Genomic DNA, 20393 nt, shown 5'->3' with positions numbered 1-20393 from the left:
CATCGGAATAATGTCAACAGCGATACGGCGACACTTTGAGCAGTCAATCAGCTCGATTCCCGCCAAATGGGCGAGTTCGTTCGCGTAACGATCTCGCTGTAGGATGGCAAAGCATTTTCGTCCCTGCCTTCAGTCAACCAAATTGGCATTCTTTATTACAAGGATCAGTTTGAAGAGTGGCGAATGACTTTCATTTGGGTTCTAGCGGGGCATTATAGGATCTCGGGGATAAAATAAATCAAGTGTAAAAGTGTGCACCGACCATCGTCAGCTCCACAGAGAGAGAGAGAGAGTAAGTAGGTTAAAAAACCGTTCGTAATTCAGTTGGAGCGTAGTGTAAGAAATGTACTCTAGACAACCGAATGGACCATGACCCCTAACACTTTCGGACCATATCTTTCGATTAGTATCGGTAGCATACATATATCCATCCTTAAGGCTCTGCCAGCAATCTTGCGAAACAAAGGAAAAACAACCTAATCCTCGACCTCACGAGTGTAGCACGATAACAAATCGGCTTGGACATCAGCTGAAGCAGAGCATCAAGCAAAACAAAAAAATACCTCCTTCATTCGCCTTTCGAGTCGTTGCCTTTCAACGCCAGCGAAAAAAAAACGCATCCAAAGACGTTCCTCCCGAAATAAGAAAAGAGAAGCGCCCCGTAGGATACTCCGAAAAAGCTCCGAAGCAAGAGCAACGATACGTGAACAGCAACAACAACCACGAGCGAGCAAATACACCATTCGCAAACTGCGTGAGCTTTCTTTTGCACCGTGACGCCCGGAGTACCGGGCGGGTAAGCGGGTTCATCGTGTCCTGAAGGAGGATGGTGTCGGAAAACTCCCCGACAAACACGACGATAAATACGGCCACCCTTCACACACTGTGGCATCCCATAAATTGTTGTTTGCGGCCGATTTTGAGCAACGGAAATCGGAACCACTTGCGATGCCGTGCGGTTGATAAGGCAAACGTACGGCTGTTTTTATGTTGCGTTGGCCCTCCTCTATGTTGGCGCCTAGACTCGCACGTAAAGGCGGGCCTATGAATCGGTTTTACTAGCCGATTCGATGCGGTAGGAATTATGTTGGCTGAGCATACGCAGTGCGCGAGTACGGTATTGACTTTATCGTCGGGAGGTGGACTAAAAGTATGATAGCGTTCGCAGAAACCGTAACACGCTTACAACTAATCAGACCGCATGGGAGCTTATGAACGCCATACGCCGTTGGATGACCCATAAATACCCTTGCCCCGTGTCGGACAAACAAGTATCCTTATCATGAAAATCATAAAAAAAACATGAAATTGCTACCGAAAGCCACCCGGCGGTTTTATTTCCAAGAAACCTCCGTTGGAAAAATTAACCGAACACGAAAACCGAACCAGCAGTACAATGTTCATTAAAACTAGAGCAATTTCTGAAGAGCACGCAAGCTGGTGGAGAAAAACACTATTTAACGGTGGCTCTGAACTAAGAAAATGCTGCTTTTATAGTTATGCTAATGAGTGTTCATTATTTTCTGCCAATCTCGAACCAATTTTCTTCACTTTATGGCCCCTAGGCACTCGAACTAGGAAAAACCCGTCTGAATCGGAAGGTGTACCACGCGAATCACCCTCTACGGCTCGGGCTTAAAAAAATTCGCGTCCCACATTAGAAACTTTACATACCTTTTTTCCTTCCGTTATCACAATCGATCTACACCCAAACACTGTTTACACTGTGGGCCGTGTTTTTCTTCCTTTCGGAAGTGAGTGACATCCAGCGAGCCAGACGGCGTATCGGAAAAACCAAATGCCACGCCACTTGGTCCCGCGGGCAAAGAAATGATTTATAGCAAACCAAAGGGCCACAAGTTGTGTGGCGTAGGACGAAATCGCTTCAATCAATGCAGAGGTTATCGCTTAACAATTTTTCATTGTGCGAAAAAGAAAATCAACCCAACAGGGCCCGGGCCGGCCCGTACCAACGCAAACGCTTTCCACAATCAATCATTTGCGAAATGCCGTATTAAAGCTTTCCTCAGTTGAATGATCAGTTGGCCGACAGTTTGCGGTGCCCCAGCCACGGGCACGGATTTTGCCGTTTTTTTTCCTCGTTCGAAAGGAACGGATAATCTGGCAAAAAGAAAATTCCAATACTTAACACCACCCGTGAGAGGTGTTTAGTGTTTGCCGCCATCCGCCAGCGCACGCCAGCTCTGCCGTCCGTTTGTTATGTTGGCCAAGCACGATGCGGTGAACGCTACGGTGAACATTTGCCGACGCCAAATAATCCGATTAGCATAGCACATGGTACGCCGGGCACTCCCGGTGGCAGACCCGAGGGCAACGCGAAGCACTGCTGTGCTGATGATGATGAATGAAAGTGTTAATTCGGTACGTGACTGACGCCAGGCGTCAGTTCGGTTTTTTGATTGGCCTCTTGACGACCGATCGACCCATCGAGACACTCCGGTGTGCTTCCTGTGCCGTACGGCAGGATACGGTGGTAGCAGTTTCTCCGTCACGTACCACTCCGTTCGCCTGAGATCTGGCTAGACCGGATCGGTAAGGGATTTAAAGTGGAGAGCGAGGGATGCTACTGTTGGAAGAATCCCACCGGCAACATCGCCAAGTCGTTCGGTTCGGTGCTTCGGATTATCGAGCCAATAGCTACGAAACTTGTACGGGTTGATTGAAGTTTTCTTTCCAGCACGACAGCCTGGCCAGTCGGCAAACTTCCTGTGGCCGTGCTCGTAGTACAAAAGTTGCTGTCTAGAATATCCTACATCTAGCTATTTTTTCGCACTCTCTCTCTCTGTTTTCTTAAGGTGCAGAAGGCCGTGCCGATGGCCAACACGATGGCGTGCGGGGCTATAGTCCTGCCGATTGCTAATTTTTATTCGTCTGCACCTTATTGCTTCGATCGTGGCCGATACTTCAGGGTGCAGATTATGGATAAATTAATTTTATCCAAGTTCACCCGAACCACCACCATTCGCTACTCCTTGCTACCGTTGGCCGTTGATGGTGGTTGATTTATGGGATCGAGCTCACGGTTCCTCGTGGAGGTTTAGAAAGTTTTTGTATGTGAAGCACTAGCACCGTTGCCTGTTGGCGTTGTGTTTCGGCCACTTATGGGTCTTTATATTAATGTTCGAAGCTTGGAAGAACATGGTGGTTCCACGATGCACCTAAACCAGCAAATAAACGCCGATGGTGTAATTGATATTGCATTGTAATTGATATCCGTACTCCTTTCCTGAGCAACTGCGCACTGCCCCGAACGCTCAGTGAACAGTTAGGACTAAAAGGCGTACCGGCGATGGATTGGTGGATATTATGGCGCTCACTACCCATCCATGATTGATACGGCATTTTACGGAAATTGCTGCTGATGAACCAAAATGCCACGTATAGTGCGCTTTCATTGGCTTAATTATTAACGTAATTACGCTGGTGCCAGCAGGTGCCAGTTCGATTTATTGAGCTGAGCTGAAAGTAACGAGATACAACCGTAACTAATTCCAACGACACACCAAGGTGTGCATGTCGGTGAATCACCACCAATTTCCCGGGTCCCTCCTGGCTTTCCCCCGTGTCGCTGAAGGCTTCGAATCTCCGTTAGTTTTTGGTTTGCTGGCGGTTTGTTTGCAACAAACATTGCGAACTGGCGTGGAACATGCGAAACGGTATGTAACCGATTTTATGTTGTCCCATTAAAATGGGCGAAGTAGGGTCGCTGGACTTCATTCGGTGCAGAACAGGGGTTTAAAAGGGACACACAGCCTTTCGACCAGCTTATCAGCCAGCCGACCAGAATGAGGTTCAGCGTGCCGTTAATGCCACCGTGATAAACAGTTATTACCATCGCAATTGACTGCCAGCTTTTCTCGCAATCGGAGAAGAACATAAAGTTATTTGCGTTCGGCTAGCGGGCTAGCCCCAACATTACACTTCCAAATCACCTCATCCGTCACGCACGCGGAATACCTTCCACGGTCGGGTCCTCCCGGGGCTGGAATAAATTAGCAGACTATCTGGAATATTATTCAAAAACCGTCCGGACCGTCCACATGCCACAACTTTTAACGCAACAAAGTGTCAGTGGCAAAAGTAACAACAAGTGTTACTTCGAAATTAAAACAGAGCCGTAATTTATGCGCTCCAGTCAAAAACTCCTGCGTGCCGTCTCGGGTCATGTTAACGGGAACTTTCGCCGGTCGGTGATTTATCACCCTGCGGCGGGTGATGAATATGCGCTGGACATGCACGGTAACGATTCGCATGCGACCCGTCGAAGATCCGGCACGACCGATCGGTCCGCCCGGTGCCGGATGTGGTCAACGGGTCCTCGGTTTGCCTTCCCCCCACACGCCAAAGGTTAATTGGCGCATGCATTGTCCTCTCGACCCGCTCCTTCCAGACCCGCTGTCCACAGACACAAGCACGGAGTGCAGAACGGGCGATAAAGCGAATCTGGGGCGATGCGAATTTTCCGGAAGAACCGGAATCATCCAACACGCAATTCGCTTCCCGGTGTCCTCGGTCTGCTCGCAAGAAGATCCCGGACCGAACCTGGCGGGTGGGCGATAATGTTGCGGTTACTGTCCGTTCTCGTCCACCTTCATTATTTGTTTCACCGGAGGGCGGGCGTGGTCAGTAATCGCCTGCCCATCGGATGACACCGGCTGGCGAGTAGTTTGGTGCCCCAAATCCCCAACCAGAGCATCACTGGAGCAGCATTGGAACGATAGCACACTAGCCCCCGGTGGGGCGGGAGGCGGTTAGGTTGGAGAATCGTGATCTTCCTTGTAACACACCCTACTTCTTGGTCAAACTGTGCAGCCGGAACAGCCGGGAGCCGGGTTTTCAGATCCGGTTCCGGCTTCTCGTGGCGACAACGGCACATGTGTTTGTGTGGTAAGTGATATTTAAATTATGCCCTAATCGTTTGGGCTCGGAATGTCTCTTTTAACTGCTCCTGCTGCCGTATGCCGATGTATCAGTGGTCAACCGTACCGCCCGATAATCGGTTCCATTCCATTGCCGGTAGGTTGCAGCTGTCACCGGTCTCTTAGCCGCCCGTAGCTGGACTTTATTATTTCAGTCACGCCCGATCCGCTCCGGTTCCGGCAGCCGGTTTGTGGCCAAGTGTCGAGTGCCGGTGTGTTGTTCTTTCCATCTTCCGGTACGGAAAGCGGATCATAAAAAGCCCCCGGTGCACCGAGGCTGATCACATGCTGTTGAGGCACCTTTTCACTGGCGGCAAATACTTTCCATCGGCAAAGGGGTTCCATTGGCACTCTGAGGTCAGCAGTGTACATATTTACCTTCCAGAAAGTGCATATGCGACTCCAAACAGCGCTCAACATTCTGCGTGTGACGTGGTTTATCGGAGATCTCGGCTCCAAGGATCAGATCAGGCTTCGGAATGGAAAAGAATTGGACCCTAACACACGAGCCAACGAGTGTATTTGGGTTAAGAAAATGAATTTTAGGTACATCGAGACCGGGAGTCGAGTACTCAAAACCAGAATAAAATAGGAAAACGATTAATCACCCAACTCAGTGTTGGCTCATTCGTCTGCTCGCTATAGAGACGTTATGCACACGACTAAGATGAATGCTCAGAACGTCAATCATACCCCAAAGGCAAATGGCCGGTGGTCACGCTCTAGCTGCACGCTCTCGTTTATCATTGGCCAGTGCTGGGCCGGCCTGGGCTACCGGGAGATGCAGTAACTACCTTTGAACTTAGAATGATGCATCAAGAAACATAAATCATGCATAAGCCGCACGGGCCGCTACATGGCCATGGTCTCATCGTGGAGCATCGTGGAGCCGCATCCCTCCCGTTCCGATTCCGAAAGGTCAAAAGTCTCGGCGAAGCCAGTTCGGAATTGGTAATGATATTTGACCAGGGAATCACTCATTCATGCGCGCTGCAGGTGATTGATTGAGTTGATTGTATCGAATTGCAAGGACCCTCCGGGACCACGGAAGCTGTACTAATTTGATTAAACTATGCACCTAGGCGCACGTTCGCTCTTATGGAATCGAAGGTCTTTTTTCATTCCGTCGGATTGACTCTGAACTGAAACGCTTAATTTGCATCCGCTGCAAATACGCCCAGCATCGATGGACTAACAGTCAAAGTTGACGAACTACCCAAAACGGATCTGCTACAATGTCCACCATTCGGAAAGTTATCGATCACCCTGCTGTAGGTTCGCACAGGATGAGTGCTTTCCGAAAGTTTCTTCCGTAACTACTCTCTCGGCGTCGGTTGCACGTGTTTAAAATGGGATCAAAAAGTTTTGTCCGAATGTGGACAGTTGCAATTTTAGCCCGTGCCAGAAGTTGGGACGAGGTTCTATTTACTTACCGATCGGGCAACGGCAGGCAGTAAAGTCGTGGCGCGGCTTTTACTGCGAACTCCGAGGCGCACTTCACCGTTTAATGATTTGCCCTTTTGCGATAGTCAATAAACGGATCGCATCCCATAAAACGGGAACCGACAGGGGATGATGGACACGTGCTGTTATGCGGTCACACAAATACACACAGAAGCACCAGCCGGCCAGCCAGCCACCGGAGGACAAATAGAGCCGTCAATTTGATTAATTGACACCTCCACTTAATTACTGGCTAGCCTGGGCTCTACCTATTATCGAGCGGGAGTCTCTCACGGAGCATCCATTACTATTGCCTGCAGTTAATTGGTTCCGCCGCTGACCAGCGGAATCTGAGGCTTCGGTGACACGCGGGACCAGCTCATTGTGCGTCCAGCATAAAAATTCCGCATCCCATGCGTGCGGCGTGCGGTTCTGGTGTGGGCCTATTGCTTCGCGCCACAATCACGTTGTCACGTATAATTTCAAGATTTTGTCCCCCCAAAAAACGTTGGAAGGGAAACAGGCGACACAGTTCGGCCTTCTTGGGCAACACGGCGAGTACCTTGGGGCTAGGTCCTTGGGGACACTTCTGTCGTTGACGTACCGTGACTATGGAAACGATAAAAACTTGTCGTTTCCTCTCCAGTGGACACTTCTCGGTCGGTCGCGCTTGGAACTATGCGAGGGATCACACGGATTTCGAGAGCCACTACTCAAACCGTAGGAAGATCCGATTCTTAACCGCCCTCCGAATAGGGAGCATTCGAGAAACATTCAAATAATAATACTAAAATCTGCGACACTTTTGATCCTTCACAGTTGAGCTACTCGGAGGACCGCACAACAAACTGGGCTTACTGGGTGAAGTGACACTACGAACCGGAGCACTCCGAAACCCAGTTTACCATCGACGACGGCGGTTAGTGTCGTACTGAGCACGCCGTCAGACGGATGGACAACAAACGTGAGGCACCGTTCGGCTTCGGCTCGGAACAGCGATGGCGGAACGAACCCGAACCCGTACCTGACTCGTGAGCCATGTTTTTGTGTTCCGTCCACTTTTTCTATGCTACCGAACTACGGTCGGGCGACACTGCGAAGGCATGCCAGCGCCCAACGCGGTTGCCTTACGGGATGCTGTGCCAGAAACGGAGCTTGTTTATTGTTCATCGGCTCATCGTTTTCGATTTCTTCTCCGAGGCACCGGAGGTAATAATCGAGAAACGGGTGACAGAGGGGTGAATCCCCAGAACAACCGCAAGCCCCCTTCAGAGGGACGTGCGTGCACATGCAAATAGTTCGCCAACTGTCCCAACGGTGGGACCCAACAACCAATTGGCATAATTAGTGCGCTCCGTTAGCGCACGCGACGCAAGGACGGATGTTTCGCGTCAAATTGGTCTGGCATGCGACGGAAAAGACGGAGCGACACCGTCATCGAGTCGCTGACATAAAATATTTTAAAACGTTGAACTTTACAACAACACGTTGTTTTTCGTGTCACCAGCCCACTCGGGTTTTCCCGCTGACCAACGCTAACCATTGCTTGGGCTCCGACAGGATACTCCGGCGGTGTAGCGGTCCCCATTTTTACCAGCCGGATTACTTTCCCGCTATTCACCGGACACCCTGTCAGTGGACAGTCAGAACGATGATTTATGGTTGCAATGATCCTCGTGGCCGTGCGGCGAGCGGCGTTGGGAAGAAGTTTTCCACCAGAGAGAAGCAGATACAAAGCAACGATAATGGATTTTTCCTCCCATGCTTTTTTTTGTTGCCGTCCCGGAATAATTTAATCCATCCTAGTTTGCAAAACACGAGTCCTGCCGCGTCGGTGCATCCTGTCGGTTGACCCATGGTGGCTGTGCGCTGGGTTTACGAAGCCGAACAAACTATTACGGGGTCTCCGGAGCGGACATATTGTTGGCCAACTACATTCAATAAAACACGCACCTCACGTGGTGCATAATCGCAACATCGCAGCCCGCGTGGGCTTCGGTGGAATTGAATTCCGGTGCTGCGGGAGCTGGAGGGAGCGCTTTCCCGCCCGAACATCATTAACATAGGTCAACAAAAGGAAATTGAATTTTATTTTCCACGGACTGAATGTTTAGTGCTAAGCGGAATGGGTGCCTTGCCCGTTGCGAAAAGTCCCGATCAGATGGTGGTGGATCGGCGAGCGAACTATTGGTCAGCACGTTTCTATTGTTTTTTGTTTTTTAATTTATTTCTACTCTATCGGATTGTTTTTCATTTGAAATTATCTGCCCAGCGCAGCGGCGTTGGCTTATTGCTCCGGTTGGCCATGCAGCCAATCCCCATGGCATAAGCCTCAGCGAACCGAACAACTGTGGCAATAAATCGGCAAAAAGGAAAGTCTCGTAGTCACGCTTTTCTTCAGCGGTGTGGAAACCGGAATGGCATAATGATGAACTGTGAATCCTGGCACACGTAGCGCTACCGACTGGACCGTTCGGCACTCAAATTGGGATCGTGTTTTTATCCCGTCCATCTGGTTGATATGCAAATTTATGATATTTCCGTTTTGCATGTTACGAGCAGATCCATCTGAGACTGTAGCACATGTCGTGGTTAGTACAGGCACCTAGCCACGATCATCGCGGATCGATGAAAGACTGAAAGGCATACTTCTCGTAGCTTTCCTAACAACGTCACCAACACGCGGAGAGTGTCCAGGTATTACGGGTCCCATAAAGCGCCGAGTGGCACGGAAAAGCAGATTTAAGCACCCGGGTTTTATATACTTCGGCATTCGGTCAAAGAAAAGCGCGGCGGCTTACGCAGCTGGACCGATTCTCACGCAAAACAGAGATTACAAGCGGAACCAGTTGTGCCGTGTGCTGATATGGGCCTGACGAGACAGCCCGATTCGAAGTGCAAGTGCTGCAAGGTAGCGCAAGGCTCGACCCGAAGCCAAATTATTCCGTGCATTGGCGCGAACTTCGGCGAGCGCTTCGCATTCAGGAAGTCCGGAAGCTAACAAGTGAACTATTCGTGGCCTTTCGTAAGCCATCGACGAGCGTTCTGTACGATGCACTGCATCATTAACGGTAGTGATGCAGGATAATGGCTGTCCTTACGTCGGCGATCGGCAAGCAACGATGGCAATCGGCTTACCTGTTTAAATCGAAACCGATTAAACCGGAATCCAATTGCAATTTGTTCCATTAGCAGGTAGCTCAAAGTGACAGCTCGTGCCTGGAGTGTCCCGGTGGAAGTAGTTGAGGACGAACCCGGTTCTCTAGGCTCATGCAAGATGCAAACAGACCATGGCTGCCGGCGCTGTTAGAAAGTGTGATCATCTTCCCGAACACCGCATTGCCCAGGGTAATAAAGAATTTGCTCACTCGCCACGCCAAAGCCGTACAACTGTTCGGCAACATTGCCACCAAGGGGAAAGGATTTCCCCCCATCCGGACACGGCCACCGAAGACGGAGCTGCAGTATGTTGCGCACAAAACCAGAGCACCGGAACCATGACAGCTGGACGAATTTGTTGGATATGTCATCGCATTCTTGGGCGGATTGGGCTGTGCTACGCTCGTGCTCCCCACGGAGCAGACGGGTTTAGGATTCTCGAGCACGGCTCAAAACTAGCAGAGAAAAGCGTCAAAAAAGCCAGCACAAGATGCATTTCTTCAGCGGGCAAGCAATTACAATGGGAACAGGCCACGGCGCACACACAGCGGATGACACAATTGCCGGTGAAAATTTGATCCCCTTTTCCAAGTTTTTCCGCTTCCTCCATTACACATCCCAGTCCGCCCCTCGGAGGGTTGTCCCGAAAACGGTAACAATTGCGGGCGACACCAGACACAATTGTCGTACCGCAAATGCCGGGTGGGGATGCCACAGTTTGCCCCACTTTAACTCCGCGTGTTCGTTGTGGGAAAAGCTCTAACGCTCGGTCTGCGTGACACTTTAACCTCAACCTCCTTGGCCTTCGGTGACTTTGGCTGCGAGCGACCCTCGGAACGGATTGTATCGTCTTTCTGCGTGTGCTCTGCGAGCAAAGCGATCCCGTCAAAGTCGCGCCCCATTGCCGGGCAATTAAAGTACGGTACGGGTCCTGCTGGTGAAGTTTTCCTTTTTCTTTCTGCCCGGCGAAGCTTAAGAGCTTTCATCGCTAACTATCCACCGCGCCACTCGTGACCATCAGCTGCCGGCGCCAAACGGAGCTCATTTGTTGGAGTAGCGCCCGACCGCTTCTGCTTCTGCGGTGTTGTTGCTCGCCGTAAGATGTTCGAAAATAAAACTTCTACTCGGACGTAAGGTCCTTTCGGCCGGGAAGGTGCTCCATGAACGGAGACAATTTCACACCACCTCTCTGGGGGCACTGAGGAGCGGGGACGCTTTAAGCGTTCCGATGCCCGAGTTCCGAGAGCTGTGCATTTTTCTTGCACCTCCGGTGCGAGCTATCTTTATTGTGCCGCTCTCCGGCACACGGAAAGTCCTTCGAAATCCCCTCGGGGACGAGCGCGGTGAGTCGCTTTAAGTTCTCATGAAACATGCAGCAGAACTTGTGGAGTCCGCGCACGGTTCTTATTTTAATTGGTCCCGTAATTTCACTCCCGAGCGCCCTAGTGCCCGTGGCGGTTTGCCAACCGTGGGCCCGGGAACCTTTAACGCGAACCGTTCCGGGATTTGAAGCCGGAAGTTCGAGCCCCCGAGCCTGGGTGCTGCCCGCGCTTCAAGAGCCACAAAAACTTGGAACTCGGAACCGAGCGGTACGAAGTAAGGCCGAAGTTTTGTGGCAGCAAGGCAGGATGCATAAAAACTTTCCATTCTATTTCGGGAACCTTGAGAATTGGAGAGAAAGTAGAAAAAATAGGCCACGGGTTAATAGAATTTTACAAACGCAGTGCCTGACTACGAGTGTGATTCAATAATGCCACTAATTGGCGACTAATTTCATCGTTTCAACAAAATTACACATAAAAACCACGGGGCTGCCCCTGGAACCAGCGTTGCGACACGAAGGAGCATAATGAAACCCACGCGGCCATAAATGTGTGCCAATATTTACGGCATCCTTTCGATGCCGTCGACAAGATAGCCTCGATGCAACGCGGGCCCATCTCGCTCGTGAGGCGTTGCACGTTGTCAGCGGAAATCGACAGTTAATTAAATTATCTTCCAACAAAAACTGGCAGCGCACCGCATCGACCGAGGGCCCCCCGATTTGGCTTGGAATTCTACGTCGTCGGCGGTTTTTCGCAGAAGTAACGTCGCCGTTGGCGAAAGAGTTTCTTATGAACCCGGTGACTCGGTGACGGCGGTGAGTATCTCGTAAATTAATCAATTAAATTGTGCAAACCTTCCGGTTTTGTGGCCACGATGGCCGGGTCCGCGACTAATGGAATTGAATCGACAATAAGGACCAAGAAAAAGACGCTCATTAGTGCGGTCACCGACGTCCTTATAAAGTTAATGAGATTTAAAACATTTCCAAAGAAAACGCACAACGCCCTTCGTGCGACGGGAAATGCATCGGAAATGGAGCGTTGGGCCAACGGGTTCTAATCGGATCATATTTTGCGCTTTCCCTTTTAGAAAGCTTAGAACAAAAATTTTACTGAAAGTTGTAACAGTCTTTTGCATCAATATGATGACTTCCTTTTATAATCGCCAACCAACTTTTTTGCACAAAATACCGGAAACTTTTTTAATGTAAATGTATGAAACTCCGGCCGGGTGGCCTTAAACGTAAAAGGGTTCGAACTTTTATCCTCTAGAGTGCAGCATCCTCCTCATTTTATCTGCTTCGCAGTATGTTAGCTCCCACACCGTACCACCGGTGCAGCTGGAAGCATCTTTAATTAAGCTGCAAGCTAATGTCTGTTTGTGACTATCGCGGTAAAAACGAGAACTGCCACAGATTGTGCACCGAAATCGCTCCTTTTTCAGGTTGTTTGACCTAATTATCCTTTTTTAAGCTCGTTCACTCTGTTCCATCCAGCACGTGGCTCCGTTTTTAGCGTGACCCACCAGGCGGCTCCAGCATCGAAACGCCCCGGGGCCCCTTCACATAGTGATTGTTCCACACGGTTCCGAATTGCGGAGTCCTACCGTCGAATCGTTCGACCGGTTGCCGTGACACGCTGTGCGCTTTGCGTCATTTAATATCGTTAGATGGTGGCCGATATGGGCACGAACTAACTGAATTGAAACGATCGTTGCCACTACGTGCGTCTCTGACTATTTCTCTTATCTGACGCTTTTCGTAACCTTTGCCCGCCCGAAAGGATTATGGTGGAATAATTTTAAGGCACAGTATTGTAACTCTGACGTCACCCGTCACGCTGGGCTACGTCCTCTTTAAAGCGCCACCACCCGAAGGCACTCGCACCATGAGCCTACGTCAGCAAGAGTAAAGACATCAACCGTTCAGATCGACCAGAAGCGCTTGCAATTGACACGTCTTTATGCGTTTCTTCTGCGAAAACTGGTCGGTTTCTGATTGCATTGGTGGAATAATCGTTACAGTTATTCCGTCTGAGAAGCCTCGTCTCGAACACATTCGATCAAATGTCGAAGCCATCACAAGCAATTTGGTAAGTTGGTCTAACAGGAACAAAAAAACGCGGAGTTAGTAGTCGGGTTCCCCACATCGGACCAAATCTCGACTCTAGGTACATCACGTCGTTGCGACGTTATTTGTTGCACTATGCATAGTTCCCACAGCTCGATAGCTGCGGTTCTCAGCCAAACGATGCAATGAAGAGAATTGTAATGGCATAATCTACCGCCGACAATGTGTGCTGGACTCTCCCCCCCGACAAGCGATCCTCCGATTCGTTCGATATTTTCAATTTCCCCCCAAGAGACTGCCGAGACAAGCCAGACAGGATCGGCGTTTTAGCTGTCCATCCACATCCTTACGTTTCGTGCCGGAAAGGCGAATTCCACGGCCAACGATAGATACCACACTGAAATGTGTTTCGAATGATAAATCCATTCAGTCACCGTCAAGAGACGAAACGAACCGACGGGCTAGTTCTTTTGCCTACGATGCAGATTTTAGATCAAAGATTTGAATGAGATTTTTGCTGTTCGTCGTAAAATAAAGGGCTTAAAGTGAGGCCCCCGCTCGGGGTTTCCCCGGATGCTAGTTTAGAGAGTGAAGCAAACGGCAATCATCATAAACAGGCACCGACCGGCACCGCCATGCTGACGAATGCCCGAGGACGATGGTGTCGTAACCCATTACGATGGAAATGGTTCGCCTGGTTCGCTGCCGAGGTCCGGCAAGACGCATGAACCTACTTCTGGAAACCACATCCGGTGCCGGTCCCAACGATTATTAAAAGTTTACGCAAAGCTTGTCCCGAAGCTCCACTCGAAACGCGATAAAAAAGGAATCGGCTGGGTCGGTTCAGGATTTTCTGATAAGCATAGGCAAGGATTAGATCCGATTCCGAAGCGTCCTCGGACGGTGGCGTGGCGTGGAGATGAGTTTGTCACCCGGCCTTGCGACGTGACGCTGATGGCGAAAAAAAGGGGATCAACTCGTCAGAACGATTGCTTTAAACGCTTTCCGCCGCAGGAAAGCCGATTTCCCTGAAGAGAAGGTCGTTAAGTTAAATGACCGCCCTTGGTGGGGCCGCTTTGTGTTGCTTCCTTCCGCCGTTTCCGCCGATCGATGCTGCCGGTCTGCAGGCGTGCGGAAACCGCCCCTTCTTTATCCTCCGGTACCTTTCTTGCGTCGCCCTTTGCCGTGCCGCAGAATGGCGTAGCGAATGGCAACTTAAATAAACGCCGCCGTCGCCCATTTACGTGTTGCGTCCACGCTTTATGCACTTTCGCGCATTTAGCCAACCTGCGGATGCCCGTATCTTCTCGCACCTACATTATGCTCCGTGCAATTTTCATAATTACGCGGAACGCGGATCTGCCCCCCGGGACATCATATTGTTTTTCAGCGTCATTAACGGTACCCTAAATATTAACTTGCCTTGGTTCACCCTCCGGCCGGTCAGCGTGGCCCCGGTCGGCAAAGGACTCTCGGTTCAAACATTCCAGGTCAATTAGTGTCGAATGGCAGATCGAAGGTCTGGCACGGAGATAAACGAGGCCAATTTTAAACGCAAAAAATGGGCCCATTTTTGAACCCAAATAAAAATTGGGACCCGAATAAGGCAACTCCCAATGCCGTGACCCCGGCAAAAGTTATTGCAATCAATGGTTTTCACGGGCGTCCACGGTCCACGGAGCATGGACACTTTTCGGGCAGGTAGCGCTGGTCCACTGCAAATGACCTCATTTGAATCTCAATTTTCCTGCGCTTGCCCTGCGGAGCGAACCTAATCGGGTAGGGAATCGGTCCAGGAAGGTTGCCTGATAAGGCTGCCGATGTTCATCCATCGGCAAAAGTACAATTTCCTGTCACCGTTCGCCCGAAGAACACCTGAAGGAAATGAATTTGTTATGAATTTCGAAATTGCTGCTCAACTGAGTTCTGCTGCCCTCGTGCGTAGTGCTAGTGCTGCGCAACTGACCCGGGGCGCGGTCCAGCTAAGGGTCGCCGAGTCGGGAGGTGTGTCGAGCCCGAAATTTATTCATTTAGCAGCACCAACAGGCAGCAATCATGTTCGGCAATTTCCTTATTGCCAGTTTCTTGAAATTTCCGCAATCCATTAGCATGGGAGCTGTGCCGATTTCTCAACTACTATTTTGCGGCCAATTGCTTATTCATGTTGATGAGAGAGAAGGTCGAATTTCCCGACATTAGACCAGGTGCTGTTAAGGTCCCCCGTCATACGGACAGTGTTTCTACAAAAGTACAACCAGTCAAGATTATGCCCGCCCTATCGTAGATGACCCGTTTCTACGGTGCGAGAAGGGCCCAATTGTTGACATTGAGCCAGACCGCTGCTTGGAGATATTCGAGAGCACGTCCGGGATTCATTGACTTCAAGGGAAGGCCACTCAACGATGCTCCGTTTAGCATCCCCCTCGGGTGTCGCAGCGGCCACATTATTGGTGTGGTTTTACAAGAATCCTGGCATAGGACAGCAGCCCCGAGACGGAGCAAAGATAATTGGAGTGCAGACTACAGAGTGACCCTAGGTTGCCGACTGCACCGAGCCACGGTAATCAAGGTACATCGTACATTTGCATTTCTAGTGTCTTCATTAAACGCCAGAGAACGAAGGGCGAAGCAGAAACGTATCGCGTTGGGTGCTGTAAGTAATAGCTATAGTCTAAATAAATAGCTGTAAATTATCAGCAGCATGTATAAAGTTGAACCTTCTTGTTGAACGAATTGGCAAAGTTTTGTTAAATTAACAGAAAGTAAGAATTCATCAAAATTCGCCCCGTTAATGAGGCGGAACGAATCCTCGGATCGCGTGCCGTAAAGAGGTACACAAATTTACATCCTTCCTCTACACGCCACGGCCACAGCACGTTGCCCACGTTGCCGCGCTACGCCTCCCAAGGGCCCAGCAAACTCCCAGCCCCTAAGGTTATAATCATCGGAACCGAACTTATTATTATCGAGCTCACCGTCTTACGGAAGCCGTGTTCGAAAAAGTATATTACAATCATTACCATAGTTTTCTCATAAACTAATGCGGAATGGCCTGCCACCGCAGAACGCAGAACCGGAAGAAATGCTCCGCGAAGCTTGAATGTGGACGAACGCATCGATTAGCTCGCGAAATCCAACCACTTTACGGCCCGGAGCTGATAATTTGTGATAAATGGTTCAATAAATGTAAGGCAAATGTTCGATAAACTAACAAAATGACCGCCACTCCATTACGAAAGTGCCCGCAAACTCCACGAGCCCGCGACCGCGTATTCATCATAATTTATTTCGAAAAGAGAAACTTTTCTTGCGGATGCGGAAAGAACTCCGAACGGAACGGTTAACTGGCGCGCTTCCGGTTGACGCTTTCTTCGCCGCCGAGTGAAGTGCATCGTCGCGAGTAATCTTTTCATTATCGTCAGCTGCTCGCAATAGCGAAGCTCTCTCTCGAAAGTACGCCGGCCGCCGGCCATGCGGGGCAAAAAGGAATAATAAATTCTCCGCCACCTGCCGGGATCCACCCAGCATCCACTGGGAACCAGAAACAGAGAACCGCCGCCGCTGCTCCGTCGCTCTTTAATGTCTTTTTAATTTCTTACTCATCCTCTCGCATTAATGCCCTCCACTGGTCTCCGGCTTCGGAGGGTCTGTAAATCGCGAGTCGATGCTTTCGGGCCGTTACACGTTTGCGACTGACGCCAAGTTGGGGCACTACGAGTAGCAACATATTGTCCTAAACGAGCGGAAAGTTTAGTGTACCGAGGATTATGACACAATAGTACAGCATGAGAACCGCTAAGCGGTACATAATTTAACTCAGGCCGATTACGGAATCGTCCACTGCTCGTGCAGCAATCAATCACTCCGAAGCATCCGGTTTGGTGTGTTTATTTTCTTTCTTGCAAATAGATTTGAACAAAACTAGATAAAAACTTTCAATTACATTTGTCAACGTGAGGGAATTGTGGGGCGTTGCGCCAACGGCCCCGTCTCTTGTACCGCATCCTCCGATCCAATAAGGACGACGATCCGCGCGGAGGTTGCCTTCCGTGCTTATTTTCTCGATCGATTTGTATTTGGATAATGATTTGGATGTTTTGTTTTCGTCAAAAATATTCCTTTTCTGTTTCATTTGCTTTTGCTTAATATACGTTCTCTCTCTCCCACACACACACTCTCTCTCTCGTTCTCGCTCTACGCCATTGCTCACTTTTTTTGTTGCCATAAATCTGCGCTTCTTTGTTACAATATAAAAAAATTAAATGCTTTCTCCGTGCCTCCCGGAACTGACTACGTCCACTGATGGCTGCTCATCAGTCCATCAGCATCTGCTCGATGCAGGTCGCTTCGGACGATTCTGTTCCGTCGGCCGAGGTGGCACCGTTCGAGCTGAGGCCCGAACTGCCGAGAAACTCGCGCAGCTCACTGTCCAAGTCTACGGAGGCCACGCCGGCACTGGGTTGAATTATAGATTGCTGCTGCGGATGTGGTTGCTGCTGAGCTGGAGGCAGATGGTGCGGATGGGGATGGTGCTGATGGTGGTGGTGTGAAATCGGTTCCGGTTCGAGATCCATGTCCATCGGCGTCGTGTCGATATCTGCAAGCAAAGGTGTACTTTTTCAATGAGAACTGAACTTTGTCAAGGTCTGAAGGTGCTTTTCTTACCAGATGCTGGACTGGGAGTAACGATCGGTGCGGAAGTGGGAGCACCGGCGCTTGCAGCTGCTACTGTCGCTCCGTTACAGTTTGCTTGCTGCGACTGTGGTTGCCGTGACGGTTGCGGTTGCAGCTGTCCAGGTACTGAAGGCTGTTGGACGTCCGACAATACTGCAGCCGCTGGAGGCGGCTGGAAAACTTCCAAACCAACTACGAAGAGAAGAATAAAGGGACAAGATTGGCGAATGAGCAAAGCGGCCAGCGTGCCACGAACCACTCACCAGAACTGATGCCCATCGCCTTCCGCAAGCTGTGCGGTTGTGCGATCGCCGATGGAGGTAGCTGCTTGGCAATCTGCGTCAGATTGCTGGAAATTTGTCCGGCCAGGTCAATCTCATTGTCGGACGGGTGCTGGATATGGGAGAGGTGTGCCGGCAGCGGTGCCGATAGGCGATCCGTTTGCATCTGGTGCAGTTTCTGCAGGAGTTCGGAGTTTTCGTGCAACGATTGGTGCAACATCGGACCGACCGTCTCGACGCCGGTCAGTTCCTGCTCGAGCTGGTCGAGAAATTGTGTGTCGACCCCGAGCGCCGACAACGACCGAAGGCTATCGAAATCGATCTTCACGTTGGCGTACCGCTTCACCTCTTCCGCTATCGCTACCGGATCGGGATCGGGCAACGTTTGTCGGACAGCTTCACCTTCCTCGCGCTGCACGTGCGATTCGTACAGCTTGCCGTATGTCTGCCGGTGTTCACCGTTGGTCAGCACGTCCAGCAGATTGTGTGCCATGCCGGCAGCGAACGGACTGTCCATGGCGAAGCGCAGTATGCTCTCGGCGTAGTCCCCACCCGTTTCGCAGCCGTACGTGTTGAGCACCATGTCCGTTTCCTCCTTGTTCAGGTTGGCAAACCGGGAGTCAAAGACTGGCGCAAACGAACTGAACGCACCGTAGCTGAGGGGTTTCACGGTCTTGGCGCTGTTTCGGCGATCCTCCCGGAAGCCCTGCAGTTGCCCGGTGCCGTACTGTAGCTTGCCCATGTGAGCCCCCAGTGTCACGGTTCGCTCCGGACCTCCTTCGGTCCCTTCCGATGCGCCCCTGTCGAGCAGTATCTTCATCGACGTCGTACCGTCCTTGTGTTGCCTTAGGAAGCCCATCCGGTGGGCCGATTTGCGCTTTAAAAGCTTCGTCCTCGCATTCAGTGCCGCACTCTGCACCTGGGCCAGCACCTCGTCCGCCGTCAGATCATCCACAAACGCCTCGAATTTGGTCTGCGGATTGTTTTCCAGCCGAATCTGTTTGCGTTTCTCGTCCTCCTCGATCTGCGCATTGATGCCCTCGTCGACGGCGGCCGCCATCGCTTCGTCGGCCGAATCGGCCGTATGGTGCTGGTGGTGGAACTCGTGCTCGCCTCCATCGCTAGCCCCGCTAGGTGGCTCGAAGCCAAGCTCTTTCGCCGTCAGCTCGCGCATGTACGTCATGAGGGGCCGCAACGAGCGCATCAGATTGTCCGGCTGCAGCAGACGGGCCCCGACATGCAGCAGCTTCTTGGCCGCCTTGTGGTACACCGTCTCGGAGTGATTGTACTTGATCGCGTTCTCACACATCAGCCTGAAGTCGTCACTAAACTCCGCCACCGAGCCGTACTCGTTGTCGTCGATCTTCTGCCGGATGGTGGAAAAGTCCATCGGCTTCATGATGATCGATGAGTAGCCGGGTGCAATGTCGTCGGTCACGGGCCACGCAAAGAACTGGTGCGGATCGCGCTTCTCGAGCGCTTTCAGCAGATGGTCCAACAGCTTGGCCAGCGGCGACCGGCTCTGCTTCAACTTCAGCACACAGCTGCGCGGTTCTCGTCCACTGCAGTCCGAATTGGGCGTTTTCGGCGCTTGGCTTGAGCTGGTGTCATGAAAATCGATCTTACTGCCTGGTCGCGAGCTAGACAACATCGATCCGGGACTCTGTAGAGGTTCATCGGTCGTTACCGAGCTTGGTGCCGTCGTCATTTCTTCCTTTAGCACAAATCCACCGACCAGCGCTGACCTTTCCACCGCATCCGAGTACGGTGTCGGGTCGGACACCGATTCCGATCCCGTGTCCGGTTCGTGTTTCGGTGACAGCAGTACTTCCGGCAGTAATGGCTTCGTCACGGGTTGTGCCGCTAGTGAACAGCTTGCGACGGCCGCCACAGCTGCCACCGCTGCAGAACTGGCCACCGGATAGTGTACGGCACCGATCGGATCCGGCAGGGCCTGCGAGCTCTCATCGCACACACTGTTGAAGTCTTCCTCATCCTCCTCGTCTTCACCGTGGCTCGTGTCGTCACCGCGGTGCCGGTGGCGCTTTTCCTTGTGGTGATGCTTATGCTTCTTTTCACGGTCCTTCTTCTTTTTCTTCTTCTTGGACTTCTTGTGGCGCTCCGGGTAGTCGCCGCTGCTGGTAAACAACGTGCTGCCGCCATCCGACTGAATACCGTAGGCCGGCGAATCGTTCCCGTGCTCCGGCGTCGAACTGTTGCCGCTCACCTTCAGTATCAACTTCAGGCTTGGTGGCCGGTCGAGGCTGAACGATTTCTCTGAAAGCGGTAAACAAATGCGTCAGCACTCGGACACCCAGCGGTCAATCGGACGGCACGCCGCATTAGTCAATGGAATCACCACTGCACCACTCACCTCTGTCACCTTCGCGTTCTCGGCGTTCTGATTTATGTTTCTTGTGCTTTTTCGACCCCATTTTTTCACCGAAAATCCCTGAAAATTGAAACAAATGCTCCGGATGCCGACGAAAGCAAGCCAAGCGA

General features: G+C 51.1%; 1 protein-coding gene across 1 annotated transcript; it reads right to left on the bottom strand.

Annotated features, from left to right (window-relative positions):
* Nucleotides 1–17213: 17213 nt before the first annotated feature.
* LOC131210595 (bromodomain-containing protein 7) lies at nucleotides 17214–20326 on the bottom strand. The gene is made up of 4 exons (XM_058203866.1): nucleotides 20266–20326; nucleotides 17874–20168; nucleotides 17602–17802; nucleotides 17214–17533 (listed from the first exon to the last, which is right to left on the bottom strand). Exons 1-4 carry the CDS (start codon nucleotides 20324–20326, stop codon nucleotides 17250–17252), a joined length of 2841 nt encoding a protein of 946 aa, XP_058059849.1. The 3' UTR covers nucleotides 17214–17249.
* Between the last annotated feature and the right edge of the window lie 67 nt (nucleotides 20327–20393).

This window comes from Anopheles bellator, chromosome 2 (assembly GCF_943735745.2).
Source record: "Anopheles bellator chromosome 2, idAnoBellAS_SP24_06.2, whole genome shotgun sequence".
In the NCBI taxonomy this organism is placed as follows: Eukaryota; Metazoa; Arthropoda; class Insecta; order Diptera; family Culicidae; genus Anopheles; species Anopheles bellator.
Note: the sequence above shows the minus strand (reverse complement) of the source record. Positions and strands in the feature narration are given on the sequence as shown.

What these genes read in the sequence shown, in the direction of transcription:
- LOC131210595 (XM_058203866.1), bottom strand. Translation starts at nt 20,326, where the DNA reads ATGGGGTCGAAAAAGCACAAGAAACATAAATCAGAACGCCGAGAACGC. An exon ending in GGCGATGGGCATCAGTTCTG is followed by an intron (nt 17,803 to 17,873) that starts GTGAGTGGTTCG and finishes TTCTCTTCGTAG; the next exon opens with TTGGTTTGGAAGTTTTCCAG. An exon ending in TACTCCCAGTCCAGCATCTG is followed by an intron (nt 17,534 to 17,601) that starts GTAAGAAAAGCA and finishes CTTTGCTTGCAG; the next exon opens with ATATCGACACGACGCCGATG.